The sequence below is a fragment of the Ictidomys tridecemlineatus genome, chromosome 4, assembly GCF_052094955.1.
Source record: "Ictidomys tridecemlineatus isolate mIctTri1 chromosome 4, mIctTri1.hap1, whole genome shotgun sequence".
NCBI lineage: Eukaryota > Metazoa > Chordata > Mammalia > Rodentia > Sciuridae > Ictidomys > Ictidomys tridecemlineatus.
In genome coordinates this window covers 207,492,395-207,507,435 of record NC_135480.1, presented here as the reverse complement: position 1 = coordinate 207,507,435, position 15,041 = coordinate 207,492,395, and the positions used below count along the sequence as shown (strand labels likewise).

Here is a 15,041-nt window from a genome sequence, read left to right as displayed (position 1 = left end):
AGAACATGCTGTTTACGTTCTTGACGCTCCTCCCACTGTCACACGACGCCAGCGGGGATGGAACACTGTTGTCCCGCCCAACCCCAGGGGCTACCTGCACCTCGTGTGCCGGTCTTCTTCCCTCTGCGGCTTACTCGTGACACTATTTTCTCGGTTGCCTGCTCCTCAGGGCCGTCCTTGGGCTCTGGCTAGGGCGGAGGACAGGAAGGAGGCTTTGAGGAGACCTGGGCGCATGTGATCCTAGCCTTGAATTATCCCGCCGAGGCAGCTTGTCATGCCCACCGGCGAGAAGCCTCTGCCCAGCCGGTGCGCCCAGCTGGTGCGCCCTCGCGGGTCTGTACTTTCCGAAAGGCCGTGCGAGGGCGCCCCGCCTTCCTGACCTCCACGAAGGTCCAGAGGCACACGGGGGGCGCAGGCTCTGCGACCGGACCATCACTCCTCAGGCGAGGTCGCTCCAGCTGGGTGAGGAGCTCCCCAAACGTCCCGGTACCAATCGGACAAAGTGCGGGCCTGGTGCTTGCGCCGTAGCCCTCTCTCTCCGCAACTTTCGCCGCTGGCGGCGGGGCAGGAAGTGGGGGGGCGGGGGCGGCGCTTGGGCGGCGGGGAGGCGCCAGGCGAGGGTGCCGGCCCCGCCCCCGACCCCGCCCGGCGTGGCCGCGCCCCCGCGCCCCTCGCGTCCCGGAGCAGCCGAGCCGCGGAGTCCGATCGCCGGGCGCGGAGCGCGGAGCCCGCGGGCGGGGCGAACAAAGCGGCGGCGGCGCGGGCGGCTCAGGCGCGGGACACGCGGAGCGAGCGACCCGCGGGCCTTTGTCTCGGGCGGGGCAGGAGCGGCGGACGCCGCGGGGCGCCCGGAGCGCAGAATGCGGCGCCTGGCCGGGTGGATCGCGGAGCGCTGCGGCGGCGGGCGGCGTGGAGCCCGGCCCGGGGCCCGAGCGGACTTGTGTGTGTGAAGGGGGATCCCACGCGCTGCCGGGTGCCCGCACGTGGGTGGGAGCAGCGGCCCGCGAGGAACCCGAGGAGGAGGAGGAGGAGAAGGAGGAGGAAGAAGAGGAAGAGGAGGGACGCGCGGCGGCGCTGCGGGGACCCGGGGCCGCCTGCGCGAAGCCCCGCCCCGGCCGCTGAGCCCCGTGCGGGCGGGCGGGATGCCCCGCGGCCGCCGCACTTTGGCCCGAGCGCTGCCCTGAGAGAGCCGGCCCAGCGGCCGCCGCGAGCCGCGGGCGCCCGGGCGCCATGGAGCAGTGGCGGCAATGCGGCCGCTGGCTGATCGACTGCAAGGTCCTGCCGCCCAACCACCGGGTGGTGTGGCCCTCGGCCGTGGTCTTCGACCTGGCGCAGGCGCTGCGCGACGGCGTCCTCCTGTGCCAGCTACTGCACAACCTCTCCCCCGGCTCCATCGACCTCAAGGACATCAACTTCCGGCCGCAGATGTCCCAGGTGAGGGTCTGGACGCGGCGGGAGGGGCTCTGGGCTCCGGTGACGCGCACAACGGAACGCCGAGGTCGCGGCTACGCGAGGCCGGGCACATTGGTCGGGGCGCTGGGCTGGGGACGTCGGTGGGCGGCGGGAGGGCTGGTGAAGAGGGGGCGCGTCCCCGGCCTTCAAGCCGGCTTCGAGCGACGACCCCCGGAGGCACGAAGTTGGCCAAAGTCCCCCCAAGCCTGGGGCGCGTCTCCGCCGCGGGCGGATACTGCTCCCCCGCTGAGCCGGTTTCCCTCTCCGCTTCCCAGGCTGGAGGGAATCTCCAGTCCCGTGGGGCGCCAAGCACTGCCGCCCCGCTCTGGGGCCTGGGCACTCTGGCCCTGCGAGTGTCCCTGCCGCCCTCGGGGAGGCTGCCGCACCGGTGGCTGCGCCTGGGCTGCGGTTTGGGCTTCGCGCTTGGAGCTGGGGCCAGTGGAGGGCGAGCGGGGAGCTCACGGTACGCGACGGGGCGGGGGGCCCCCCCGGACGGACCCAGCGGGTGGACTGGGCGCCGCCCCCTAGGCCTCCTTCAAGACCTGAGCCGGGATCGAGCCTCTGGGGCCCTCAATGCAGTGGCTGAGACCACATCATTTCTTCACCGTCTCCCCTTGGGCCCTCAAGTGTGGCCTTTGTCGCTGCGGCTGCGGAGGCACCCGTGTGGCTGCAGGGCTGGGCAGAAAAATGTCCGCTCCCATGGTCCTAGCAGCTTTTCTTGCCCCCTTAAAGGGAACTTGGCAGAGAGTTAAGCAGAATCGTGGATCCCCTACCCAAGAGGGCTTTGAAGGGATCCTGGGAGGCAACGTGGACCTAATGGGTGGCCTGCGTCCAGCCAGGACTGCCCAGGCGTGACCTACTGGCCAGCCCAGCAGCCCCTGTCCCAGCTGGCTGGGCAAGTCCGTGGACAGTGGCCATTCACCAGGGTACTTGGGGAAATGCAGTGTCTGGGAGGGAGGGTGCAGTGAGTCACTCTGGTAACATTCCAGCCGGCTGCGGCCTCTGCCCTTTGGCAGTGACTGCCTTTCTGAGAAGATGGGGCCCCTTTCCAGGGTGAATGACAAAGGAAGGGTGGGGGTCCACCCTGCTTCTAGTGATGATACCCAGGGACTGAGGCCCACAGCCCAGAGAGGGAGCCCTCAGCACCTCCCCAGCAGCTGGTGCCAGGCACTGCACCCTCTCAATGACCATGTGTCCAAGATGGGGGCCCCAGGTGGCACCCAGAGTACTTTCATAGGTTCTGTACTCTACTCTGCCTTCATCCCCTTGGGAGCTGGGGAGGAGTACTTACCCCATTTTATGGTTGGAGAAACAGAGGAAGAGTTGCTGCCCTCAAAGAGCTGGGCCTTGACCTGGTGCCGGCCTTTGACTGAGCTGTCCATGCTGGCGGCTCTGGGTTGTTAGTGCTGACTGGCAGGGAGGCTCAGGCTGCCAGGGACACCCGCTGCGTGGCTCAGCTCAGTGGAGGCTGGTGGAGCTCTGCCTGGCCGGGCAGGGCCTGGGTTCTCCCTCCCAGCTGTGGTTTGGGCAGGGTGGGAGGAGGAGGGGGCAGTGGTGAGGCAGGCAGCAGGCACAGCCCCTGTGCTGGAAGTTCAAGTCAGACTTCCTGGGGTCCCAAGGGTCATCAGCTGGGCAACACTATGGACCCCAAAGGTCCTTTTGAGCCCCCTTGCCCTTGCCCTGGTAGAGGGGTGTTAAGAGGTTCTGGGTGGTTAGAGAATCAGATGAGTGTATCTCCACGTGGCCATGTGCTCTGATTGATTTATGGTACTGTCACCTCCCAGGAAAATGATCACCTTCAGGACCTCAGTTTCCCTAATGAATATAGTCATAGTAGCCACCTCCTAGCCTTGACGTGAGGATTGGGGGGGGTGCAGAGGGTCCTTAACACTTGTTCAGTAAGTGCTAGCAACATTAGGCAGCATCTGGACTCTGCACTGTCCTTTGTGGCCCAGCCTGTCCTCTTGTCCGCCGCGTGTCTTCTCCTGGAGGATGGGGTGGTCACACTGGTCTTTGCATGTCTGTCGCTGCAGGTGTTCTAACCTGCATGCTGTGGGATTGGGGTTGACCAGATGGCCCCATCTGTATATTCATCAATACAGAAATGCTGTTTTTTTTTTTTTTTTAAGCCATGGGCACCTGTGCTTGTGGATAGGGACTTCATACTCTCTGGGTGGTTGCTCTTTGCTGTCTGGCAAACATTTCTTGTGGGGAGAGGGGGACAGAAGGTGTTGTCTCTCTCTGCAGTGATTGAATCACAAGAAAAATGACAGCTGCCCTTTCTTACCCATGCTGCCCTGGGCCAGGCAGGATGCTGGAGGGTCGGTCACCCTGACTCAGATGAGGCAGTTGGAGGTCAGAGAGTTGGAGTGACTAGCCTCAGATCACTCTGATAGTGAGTGGCAGAACTGACACGTGAAGTCAGGTCTCCCTCCCAGGACTGTTTAAATAAACTGTGACGTCACAGGACCTCCCGCCTGTCCTGCCGTTGCTGAGGTTCTGGGGACGTTCTTGGCCTCATGGGTGTCTGTTTTTAGGAGTGGGTAGGGTAGGAGTGCCTGTATTACACTGGGCATCTGGGTACTCTGCCAGGGAGTCAGCAGGGACCCTCTGTAGGGCAAATGCTTGCCGTGGTGTGCCAGGACCTGTCCAGCTCAAAGCCTGCTGTGCGGCTGTCTCCTAGAGTGCCACGTGGCTTCTAGGGGTGACATCCTGTGGTGAGAGGATCTGGAGTTCCCCTCTCACTGAGTTACCTTAGCTGGGTGACGGGCCCCAGAGAAACCCGAGAGCAGCATGCATCTATTGAGCCTATGCTGCATATGGAGCCAGGTCTAGGAGATGGTCACAGAGAATCCCCGCTGCCCACTTAACGGTGCCCTCCTTGTGTGGGCAGGATGCTCTCTACATCATCCAAAATGCCTGGAAGCCCCCCTGGGCTTAATTAAACTAATTAGCGAAGGCCACAATCTGCTGATCCTACGAGGGCACAGCACTTCTGCAGCAGCTGTGGCTGTGAGGTCTGCAGGGTGCTGGGTCAGCAGGCAGCCGTGTGTTTGGAAGGCCACCCACCCGGCTCTGTCATGCCCACATCACCGTCCAGGCCTCCTCCCCACTGAACATCGGTGGCTTGTCTGTCTGCAGGGACATGGCAGAGAGAAGGCTCCGGAGTGGGCCCCCGGGGCTTGTCACCACCCGCACCTCACTCTGCCCCTGGCCTCTCCCCTCACCATGCATTTTGCGTCCCCATCCCCATGGCTTTTCAGCTGGTGCCCATCACATGCTGTGTCCTTGCCAAAAGACCTCCTTCCTTGCAGCCTGGTTCTTCTTGTGGGAGCTGGTTTGGGCCCCCTCCTCCAGGAAGCCCCTCGATTTCTCTCTTGCCTGGGCCACACCAGCCTTGGTCTGGGCTCCCAGTGTTTGTAGTGTGGTTCTCAAGTTTGCACTGCCACACTCTGTTTTATTATAGGCACCACTTCCTGCCTCCTCTCCCTAACTTGGGCAGTGGGTACATGGAGAGCGTGAAGGTGCTGCCATCTGTGTCCTCCAGGCTTGAGCCCATCCAGGCATGGCCCCCTTGCAGAGGGATGGGGTGTCATCCCTCTGTTCCTTCATTTGGAGAATAAGTCCCAAGCCCCTACCCCATGCGAGGGTGGGAGGGCAGCAGGCTGGGCTGTCCCTGCTGCCGTGAAGTCCAGGATGAGATGCCCTGGACTGGAAGAACCCTCATGTGGTACCCCACGTGTTCAGGAGTGCAACCAGGATGGCCCTGTTGGAGGTCGAGGTGCAAGAGCCTGGGTCTCAGGGCAGGGAAGGGAAGGCTGATTCCAAGGGAACGAGGAAGCCTTTTATTTGGTTCCATTTTGAAAGTAGCTCAGATTTTTGGCGAGCTATGAGTTTAGTACAAATAACTTTCTCTTGACGTGTTTGTGGGTGAGTTGGTGACTGGGTGCTCTGCACCCTGAGCATTTAGTGTGTTTCCTGCAAACAAGGGCATTCTCCTAACCGCAGCACGGCCGTCTAAATCCGGAAGAGGCAGCTCTAGGTAATCTGTTCAAGTTCCCAGTTGTCCTGGTAAGTGCCCTTCACAGCCAGGTGCCCTGGGGGTCCCCACTCCCCCTGAGTCTCTCAGCCTGGGATGCCTTTCCTCGATTTTCATGACCTTGACTGGGAAGTCACAGCCTCCTTTGATGGTAGCTTGTCCCTCCTTTGGGTTGTCTGATGCCTCCTCATGATTAAATTTGGGTGGTGGGTCTGTAGGGACACAGATGCTGTGTCCCTCTCCTTGGGTCCCATCAGGGGCACAGGTTTAGGTTTGAAGGCGGCTTGTCAGAGTTTCCCACCGTCGTTACCCTCCCATGGTGGCTAAAGCTTATTCAAGGAGATACTTCAAGACAATGTATTACTGTCCCTGTCCCCATCCCCCTCCTCCTCTGCCTCCTGCCCCTGCCCCCCTCTCTTTTTCTGTGCTTTCGCTTTCCCCCTGGTTTGGACCACTTCCTGTTTTACACCATGCCTTATGATCTGTCACTGTCATTATCCATGCTGGCGCTCGTGTCGTCGCGGGGTGAGTGGTGGAACCTGCCCCGGCTGGCTCCTGTCTATCTTTTGGCGCTCTCCCAATCCGCCTCCGAGCGTCTGCTTCCAGGCCCAGGGTGCTCCAGGCCGGCTTCTGTTGTCCTTTGTCCCTTCTCCCTGAGCTCTGGCTCCCTGGTGCTGCCGTGAGGGGTCAGGAGCCAGGCTCCAGGGCAGTGTGCTTAGTGCTGAGGGTGCCCCTGCTTTGTGCTTCCACCTGGGAGTTGGTGAGTGAGTGTGTGCGTGCATGCGTGTCTGTGTACACAGGGGTGTCCACATACCACATGCCTGTCCACATTAGTGCTGCCAAATAGAAACACAATGTCAGCTTTAAAAGTAAGAAACTTGAAACACTAATTTTAACAATGTATTTTATTTAACTTATACAGCCTCAACAGATTGACCCTGAGGGGTGCACATCAGATCCTTGGAGTGCACAGATCTTACGCATCTGTGCTTTACCCATAAAAAGAGTATCTCCATCACGAGACCCGTGAACAGCACATTCCTTGAATTAAAATTTCCTGCAAGGGTGTGATTGGGAAGGATGTCTGAAAAGGCTCCTTGGGGGCAGAAATGCAGACAAGGTCAACAAACCCTGATTTCCCACGTTAGCCTTTCTGCCCGGCCAGGGTGGGCAGCGCCGTGGGGCGGTGGAGGGGCAGGTACTGGCTGCATGGAGCAGGTCCCAAGGCCTGGGTTTGAGTCTGCAGGGGACACCAGTGAGCAGTGTGTGCAGGGCGCAGGGGGAGGCACAGCCTGGCATCGATCGGCACAAGCGAGTTGTTTGTGTGATGTGTGTTGATTGAAGAAACTGGCTTGGCGTGTGTGAGGGTGAAAGAGCTGTGTGCGTGGAGAGGCCACTGTGAGCAGCCCTGTCCCTGCTGTGGGCCTAGAGTGTGGGGCCTCGGAGAACCAGGGCCGGGGTTCTCCAGCTGTGTGCAGGGTGGGCACAGTGCGAGAACCCCCACTCTCTTGGGACCTGACAAAGGTGCATGTCCCCCACCCGGGCTTCAGTGGAGCCCTTGCTGCCATGAGGCTTAGGTGGTGGAGGGTGACCCTTTGGGAGGAAGTCCTCCTCAGCCTTTGGGAAGCACTGGTCCCTGGCTGGGCAGTCTGCCACGTGTTACCTTCCTTTGAGGATGCTTGTGGGGACACTTGTGCCCTGTCCGTTCCTCCTGTCCCTATATTCAGGTCATGTCTGTGGGTTGTGGCTTCCCGTCTGAGAACGGACGTCCAGCTCGGGGCAGTGCTGGTGGGCAGGTGGGCTGGTACAGTGGGGGTCCTGGCTTTAGGTAGATGCCTGGGCCCCTGCTCCCTTCCTCCTAGCGGTCAGACCCACCTCTTCTTCCTCCATGTCCATCCATCTGTCTCTCCAGGAGCAGGGCAGCGGCGTTTCCTGTGTAGAGCCAGCTGGGAGGGCTGGGGTCTCTGTGGCAGCCCAGCCCTGCCTTGCAGCACGCTGGACTGCGCTGGGCTCCGGTGAGATGCGTGTGTGGAGGGGCTTCTGAGTTTCATGGCTGTTTCCCGAGTCACAGGATTCCTTTGGCTTTTCCCCTCCAACTATTTAAAAATGTGAGGCTCTTCCTTGGCCTATAGGGCGACAGAGCCAGGGGGTGGGCCTACGGCACAGGCAATGGTCCACCCTCTGCACAGCTGGGCATCCGTCTGGGCCGCTGAGCCTGGCCTGGGCCACCCCACTCTTGCTGCTGGGCCACTCTGTGTTCAGCCGCAGAGTCTGGCTCCAACCCTTGCTGTCCCTCCCCACCTGAGGCATTCCTTGGCCCTGTGCTGGGTGCCCGGCCTCTGGCACCCAGGGCTCCAGCTTCAGGGTGTCACCAGGGGCTCCAGGCCTGCGACTCGGGGCCTTCGGCCCTGCTGCTCTTCCTCTGGCTGTGCCCTTTCTTTCTCTCTGCCCGGCCCTGCCTCTGCCCAGCAGCCTTCCCTGGGACTGCTCCTGCTCCCGCCAGCTCAGGACCTGAGGGGGCCTGCTCCTCGGGGATCTCCCCTTCCCTGCTCCTCACCCAGGTTGTGGCGACCTCCGCGTGCCATGCAAGCCCTGGCATGGGCCTGTCAAGCAGGAGCAGCCGCACTCAGGCCAGGCTGTGTGCCAAGCGCTGCCTCTGACCTCGCCCCAGCAGTGAGGGCCGGGCTTTGTCCACATCCCCTGACCAGGTGGCTGCCCCCAAGCAGGTCCTCCACTTAGCAGTGTGGCCGTGACAGGTCTCTTCAGCTTGGCCTCTTACTTCAGGGGGTGGCAGTGGCCGTCCCAAAGCTTGTCCTATCGGGTTTGGTGAGAAAGACCTGGTGTGTGCCTCCTAGAAGGCCTGGTGGGTCCCAGGACGCGGTGCCCTGCTCTGGGCCTGGAGGCAAGGCTGGTGCGCGGGGCCCTGGCTGGTCGTGTGCCCCTCCCGTGGCATCCAGGACCCAGGCCCAGCAGGCAGCAGTGGGATGGCTGGGACTGCCGTCCTGCTTCCCTTCTGCTGGCTGCCCACCTGCAGCATGGACCCTTGGCACACCTCCTGGTGCACACGGAGGGCTCCCGCGGGGGCTGGCGTCAGAGCTGTCTCTGTCTGCAGGAGACCCTCCTGGATCCACCAGAGCAGCTCTGACGCCAGCCCCCGCAGGGAAGCCCGTGTGCCCAGGAGGTGTGCCAAGGGTCCCATGCTGCAGGTGGGCAGCCAGCACGTGCTGGCCAGCTGGGACGCCTGCTGCCCGCTCTCTGCTGCTCCCTGGCAAGGGGTCCAGCTGGGCAGGCAAGAGATGTCCGTGTGGTCCAGGGCTTTGCTGCCCTGGGATTTCTGGAGCAGGGTGGTATGGAGGCTTCCTGGAGGGGGGGCACTTGGGATAAAGGTGGAGACAATGGCCATTCGGCTGAGAGATTCCATTGGGCAGCGGCCAACAGCCCCCAGACCACTGCTACCAGGGTGTGGTGTTGGGAGGTCTGTGTCCCAGCGGCAGTGGCCGTGACACAGGGTCTGGAGCCAGCTGCGTGGTGTGCTGTCCCTGCCTGGCCGGGATGGCGTTGCCCTGGCTGGGACTTGGAGGGTGGCTTGACAGGACGCTCCATGGATGGCAGCCGTGTCGCAAGGCCAGCTGGACAGCGGGTAGTGGGGAGTGGCTGTCCTCTGGTATTGGGATGGGGCAGTGCCCCAGGCTTCCTGGGAGGACATGTGGGTTGCTGGGCGCAGCCTGGCCCCGGGGTGCTCAGGGCTGGGAGAACCTCCCTGCTCCTTTCTGACTGGCCAGCCCTGCCCTTGGTGGGAAGCCCTGCCAGGACCAGGCTGTGCAGCTTGCAGTTCCTGGCTGGGGAGGGAGAGGAGCGGGAGACCATGGCTGCAGGGCCTGGGGCCAGGCCTTCTCGCCTTGCTGTGTGGCCTCTCCCTGTGGAGTGGCCTCTTGCCCTGCCTCTTGCCCTGCTGTGTGGCCTCACCCTGGGGCTCTATGCCTCCCTCTACCAGCAGACTAGGCCCTTGGCATTGTTCTCGAGCTGGTGGGGGGCTTGGGGGACAGAGCCCTGCGCCTGAGTCCAGAGAGGGCCCCAGGACCTGCAGGCTCTGCCCTCTCCTTCTGGCCTGTCCCCTCAGCTGCTGCCAGGTAGCTGGAGGGGGCTCCCTCTGTCATTTCCTTAGCACCTGCCATTGGGCGCCAGGCCACAGAGAGGGGTACCGTCTGTGCTGCTGGCTTTCTACGGGGAGGTGGGAGGGAGGGTGAACAAAGCCCTCAAGCTGTACTTGGTGTCATTCCAGCCACTTGGGAGGCTGAGGCAGGAGGATCGCATGTTCAGGCCAGTCTTGTAATGTAGCAAGACCCTATCTCAACAACAACAACAACAACAACAACAAAACCAAAGCCCTTTTTTTTTTAAAGGACTGGGGATGTGGCTCAGAGGCAGAGTGCTCCTGAATTCAATCCCCAGTTTAAAAAAAGAAAACAAAACCCAGCCCAGGGCAGGAGGCTGTGGGCCTCGTTCTGTGAGGCTGGCAGGCGGGCTTCCTGGCGAGAGGTGGTCCCTCGGCCTCCTGGGGGCTTCCTGCACCTGTGCTGGGAGAGTGCTTTTCAGCTCAGCAGTGGAAACAGGCACCCTACGGGGGTAGGGGGTGGGGGGTGGGGGGTGGGGGGGGTGGGGCGGTTGAAGTCCAGTTGGCAGGTCCCGAGGCAAGGCCTGGGCGGGAGGGTGGGTCCTGGGCCTGGCTCCTCTGTGGCTGTTGGGAGGCCGTGGCCCTGCCTTTGGTCTCTGCAAAGGAAGTCCCCTGCGCTCGCTGGGCCGCCTTCCTGTCATCAACATCCTCTGCTGAGTTCCGATGACTGCGCTGCATCCGCTCCAGCCCCGGGCCTTGGGACCTCCAGTTGCCCACAGTGACAGAGCCATGTTTGTGCTGACCCCTGGGACCCCCTGTCCACCTGGCCTGGTCCCTTGCCGTTAGGCAGGGGTGGTGACAGCAGGTGCCTGATGTTGCCGGCATGGCCCTTCCCAGGCCTGGGTTCAGACCCCGCCTCCCTGCCTCCTGGCTGCTCTGAGTGGCATCTCCAGGCCCCACCCTCCTTGTCCTGGAAGGGGCTTCCCCAGAGCCACCTCTTGGGGGTCTGTTGGGGAGTGGTTGAAGGGGCCGAGGGGTCTCATGGCTCTGGACCCAGCCCTGTGCTGGCCTAGGTCCAGGCTGAGGGCACAGCCAGGTGGAGCCCGTGCTCTGTCGCTGTGACTGGGGTCTTCTGAAGCCGCGTGTCCTGTGCATGTCCTACAGCTGCTGGGCTGTCTTTGGCTTCCGAATCCAAAATGTAAACAAGAACAACAAATAGGCTGCGGTGGAGACAGTCGGGTTGTGCGGAGGCGCCGGTCCGGTTCCCCGAGCCTGCCAGCTGCGGGATTCACAAGAACAGACGCCGGCAACGCGGTGCTTGTGTTTTGTGGGGTCACTTGTGGGTCCTTGTAGTCTGTGTCAGGGTTCCACCAGCGACCTCTGCAGGCCCTGCTCTCTGCCCACATCCCAGATGCTGCCAGGGAGCTCCCGCTGGCCCCGGCTCCTCGGCTTCACTCTTTTGGTTTGAGGCAGTGCCTTAGCCTGGGGCCTTCCTGGGGCCTTTCTCGGACTTGAAGCCTGTCCCCAAGTCCCACAGCCCCTGAGCCCCATGCCCCTTGCCATCTGCATTGGGCTGGGAGGGGTCTTTCTTCTGCTGTCAGAGGGCTTCTCCGAATGCCAACTTGCCTCCGTGAGGGTCACCTCTGCCCTGTTGGTCCTTCCTGCTGGAGTGTGGGCGGTGGCAGGAGGGTGCGCTCTGCGGACGGGGTGCTGGGTGCCTGGCCAGGACCGTCCCTGTGCGGGGTGGACCTCTTGGTCTCTGCTCTGCTTACCCCGAGAGCCAGGTGCCTTGATATCCCTCTTCTGCATGTGGCCATTTCCCAGCGCTGTTCGTTTGTTACACTGTCTAAGGGCAAGGTGCAGCCGAGGAGGGGTCGTCGGGCGACTGGCCAGGGCCTGCTGCCGCCTGGAGCAGCTTGGCAAGTCGTCTGGATGCATGTCTCAGGCTGGTTCTGGTCCCCAGCTCATAACACCTGGGTCCCGAGACTCCTTCACTTTCTGCCTACTCTTGGTCCCCCCAGTGGGCCCTCATGCCCCCTCTCCCCACCCCATTACCTGGCTGTACTGCGGGCTGCCTTGCCCATGTCTACACTGACCCTGAGCAGCTGCTGCATGCTGACCGGTCAGGCTCTGGTCGGCCTGAGGAACCTCTCAGTTCTGTTTTTATTCCAGAGCTCAAAGGAAGCAGGCCCGAGGCTGGCCTCCCGGAAGAGCCGCCTGGAGACGGGGTGCGCTGGGCTCCCCTGCTCCCCAGCCTTGGCTGGCCACCCCATCACTCTCCCTGGGCCTCCATCCCAGCAGGGAGGCTGGACTCCTGTCCCTCCTGGCTGCAGACCTCAGGTGCTGTGCTCAGGGCTCGGCCGTAACCGGCTTGGCTGGTGACGGCTGTGGGCCTTGAGCTTGGCCATCATTGTGGGTTCTGTCCACAGCAGAGGCCAGGCTGGGTGTGAGGCCTGCGGGCCAGGTCGGGTGGACCTTGGTGGAAACTCCTGACTCCAGAGGTGGGGCTGTTGAAGGTTGGTGTGGGTGGAAAAGAGGGTGTGTCTTCCTGAGGTTCAGGGGCAGAGCCCCTGGCGCCTGGCCTGGGAGCACAGTGACCGTGAGTCCTTGTTTCATGGTGCTGAGGAGGGGACCTAGGGCCCCATGCATGCGGGACAAGTGCCACATGCGAGCTGCAGCCCGTGGTGAACCTGTGGCCAGTGGGAGAGAAGGGTGGGAAGAGCTGTCATTTCTGAGCCCAGCTCTGGAGTCTGTGGTGGACGTTGGCCCTGGGGGGCGTCACCCAGCCTCTCCAAGCCTCGGTTTGCCTGTGACACGCCAGCACCCTCCTGCTGTCCCTGTAGATGCCAGATGTCCTGCCCGACATGCGCTGTGTGTGTACAGCCCCATGAAGGAGCCAGTGACACCCGACTCTGCCTCTGCTGTGACGATTGTCCTTGTGCCCTGGCCAGAACGTCACTGTGTGTCCAGCAGGTGTCCAGGGGAGGTGGAAGCCTGGAGAGGGGCTTGCAGTCCAGGGGGCAGAGGGCCGCAGCTCCGGCAGGAGAGGAAGGGTGGGCTGCTGCGGGCAGCTGGCTCTGCCTCTGAGCACCTCTGCCACGTCAGCAGAGGCTTCCCCTGTCCCCCCACGTCCTGGCATCTCTGCCTGCTTCCTGGAGTGGGAATGGTCTGTGCTAGCCCAGGGGCCAGAGAGGACAGAGCTCGTTTCTGGGCACCGTGGTCCTGGGAGTGGGTGTGGGGTTCTCGGCCTGGTTTGCCCACTCAGTGTTTCCTGAGCCCTGCTCCTTCTAGCTGCTGCTCAGGGCCCAGGTGGACACTGCCAGGCGATGACCAAGGGTGCAGGAGGAGGCTGTCCCGTTGGTGGGCAGGGCAGGGCAGGGGAGGGGCTTCCTGGAGTGGGGTGACGCAGGAGAGACCTGCCCGTGCCCCTGCCTCTGGCCCTGGAGAGGGCACCAGTCTCCCTGTTGGTGGCAGCGGGCACCTGGCGTGTCTGTGCAATAGGGCTGCGGGGACTCTCGGGGCAGCAGCCCTCGGGTGGCCTCTGGGCCGTCCTCCTCCAGGGCCAGAACTGAGCCCAGCTGGTTTGGGCTGCGTGGTGGCAGGACACTTGTCAGTCTTGTGTGGGTGTGGTACATCCATGGACCCCAGGCCGTTCTTCACTGCTGTCCAGATCCCGTGCTACATGCTTCCCTACATGCTTGCTTGTGTCTTCCTCCTGTCCACCCTGTGGTCTGCCCTCTGGCCTTCCTCCTGTCCACCCTGTGGTCTGCCCTGTGGCCTTCCTCCTGTCCATCCTGTGGTCTGCCCTGTGGCCATCTTCCTGTGTACCCTGTGGTCTGCCCTGTGGCTGTCCTCCTGTCCACCCTGTGGTCTGCCCTGTGGCTGTCCTCCTGTCCGCCCTGTGGTCTACCCTATGGCCATCCTCCTGCCCTCCTTGTGGCGGGCTCCTCAGGCCCCCTCTGGCACTGCTTGCTGCGCTGACTCAGGCCTGTGCTGGGTCAGAGCTGCCCGGGGCCCGTAGCCTTCCCTTTTCTCTGCAGGAGTGAGGCTGGGGGTGGGCAGACCCTGCAAACCCCCCCTCCCGGCCTTGACGTTGTGGTACCTGCAGGCGGCACCTGAGAGCCCTCGCTGAGCTGGCAGCAGGAGAATGAGGGAGGCACCCTCTCCACCTTCTGGTCTGCACAGCAGGCCCTGGCTGTGTGCTCCAGGCTGCCTCCGTCCCTCGGCTGTAAATGGGGCGTCCTTTCTACCCGAGGTCCTCCAGGGCAGCAGGAGGAAGGCTGGAGGCTACTGGAGCCGCTACCCGCCCACATCGTGTGTGTAATGACTCCTGGGGGCAGCCGCCCTGCCCCGCCCCGCCCGCCCCGCCCGGACTCCTCCTTCCATCTGTCTGTCTGTCTGTCTGGGTCTTGCTTGGTGCTCTGGTGACAGGTCCTTGTTCAGCCCCTCTGTGGGCGGGGCATGTTCCTGGCTCAGCTGGCAGGAGCCAGGGCCCTCTGGCTGTGGTCCTCTCCGGGCACCAGCAGGTCAGGCACAGTCTGGTTTAACAATGACGTGGCTTTCTGTTTTTCTGCGTTAGCCAGTGGTGTGGAGCTGCTGCCCCCCAGCGTTTTAGGGGGTATTAGTGTGGGGGTCTCCCAGGAAGGTCTGCTGGAGGGGGCCCGCGCTCGTCCTTTAGGTGGTGGGTGCCGAGGGTCTGCGAGTGACCACTGAGGCCGAGGCCGTCAATCTGGGCTGTGAGCCTCCCTTTTCAGGGGCGTGTGGCTGTGCACGCCTGTGTGGCACTCTGGCTGCTCCTAGCTTCACGCCTGGCAGTGTCTTCTGGGTTGAGGGTGGTGGCTGCATGGGGGTGTGGGTGAGTCAGAGTGGACCCCGGGTCAGGAGGTGGGGTCCCCTCTGCCTCCCCCCAGTGCCCGCATCTCGAGGCACCCTGCTCCTGGGCAGTTTGGGACTGTGTCTACTCCAGCTCTGGAGTTGCGCAGCCTGAGGGACTTATTCTGTCTGCAGGGTTCTGTCTGCCCTGTTGGACATGGTGGACGAGGAGCCGTCCCTTCAGTGGGGGAAAGGACTGGCCACCTCCTCACAGAGAGTCAGGGCCCAGGTGGAGCAGGAAGCCAGTGTGGGGAGGGTTGACAGCTGGGGACCCTGACTGGCTGAGCCCACATCCTGGACCAGCTCTTGTCCTCATCCTGCCCTGCTCCTCCCACTGGGGCCTGGCTGTCCTGGGTGGCGTGGGAAGTGGACAGTGGGCAGGAAGCCAACATGTAACAGCCACGTCTCATCTTCCCAGTGCAGGGCGTCGGTGCTCAGTCCTTCTGATGCTCTGCTGTCTGGCGGCTGCGAGGTGCTGGCCTGCACCTGGGCTGAGTGCAGTGGGCGGGCGGGCAGCGGGTCCTGCCAGGACAGTTCCTGGTGCTGCTTGGGCTCGGCCAAGAG

General features: G+C 62.8%; 1 protein-coding gene across 1 annotated transcript in view; it reads left to right on the top strand.

Annotated features, from left to right (window-relative positions):
• The first annotated feature begins 644 nt into the window (after positions 1-644).
• LOC144377408 (guanine nucleotide exchange factor VAV2-like) overlaps positions 645-15,041 on the top strand; it is a 35,474-nt gene continuing 21,077 nt past the window's right edge. The window contains exon 1 of the mRNA XM_078048614.1: positions 645-1,434. Within this exon, the coding sequence (XP_077904740.1) occupies positions 1,231-1,434 (204 nt within the window). The 5' untranslated portion in view covers positions 645-1,230. The remainder of the gene's footprint in view (positions 1,435-15,041) is intronic.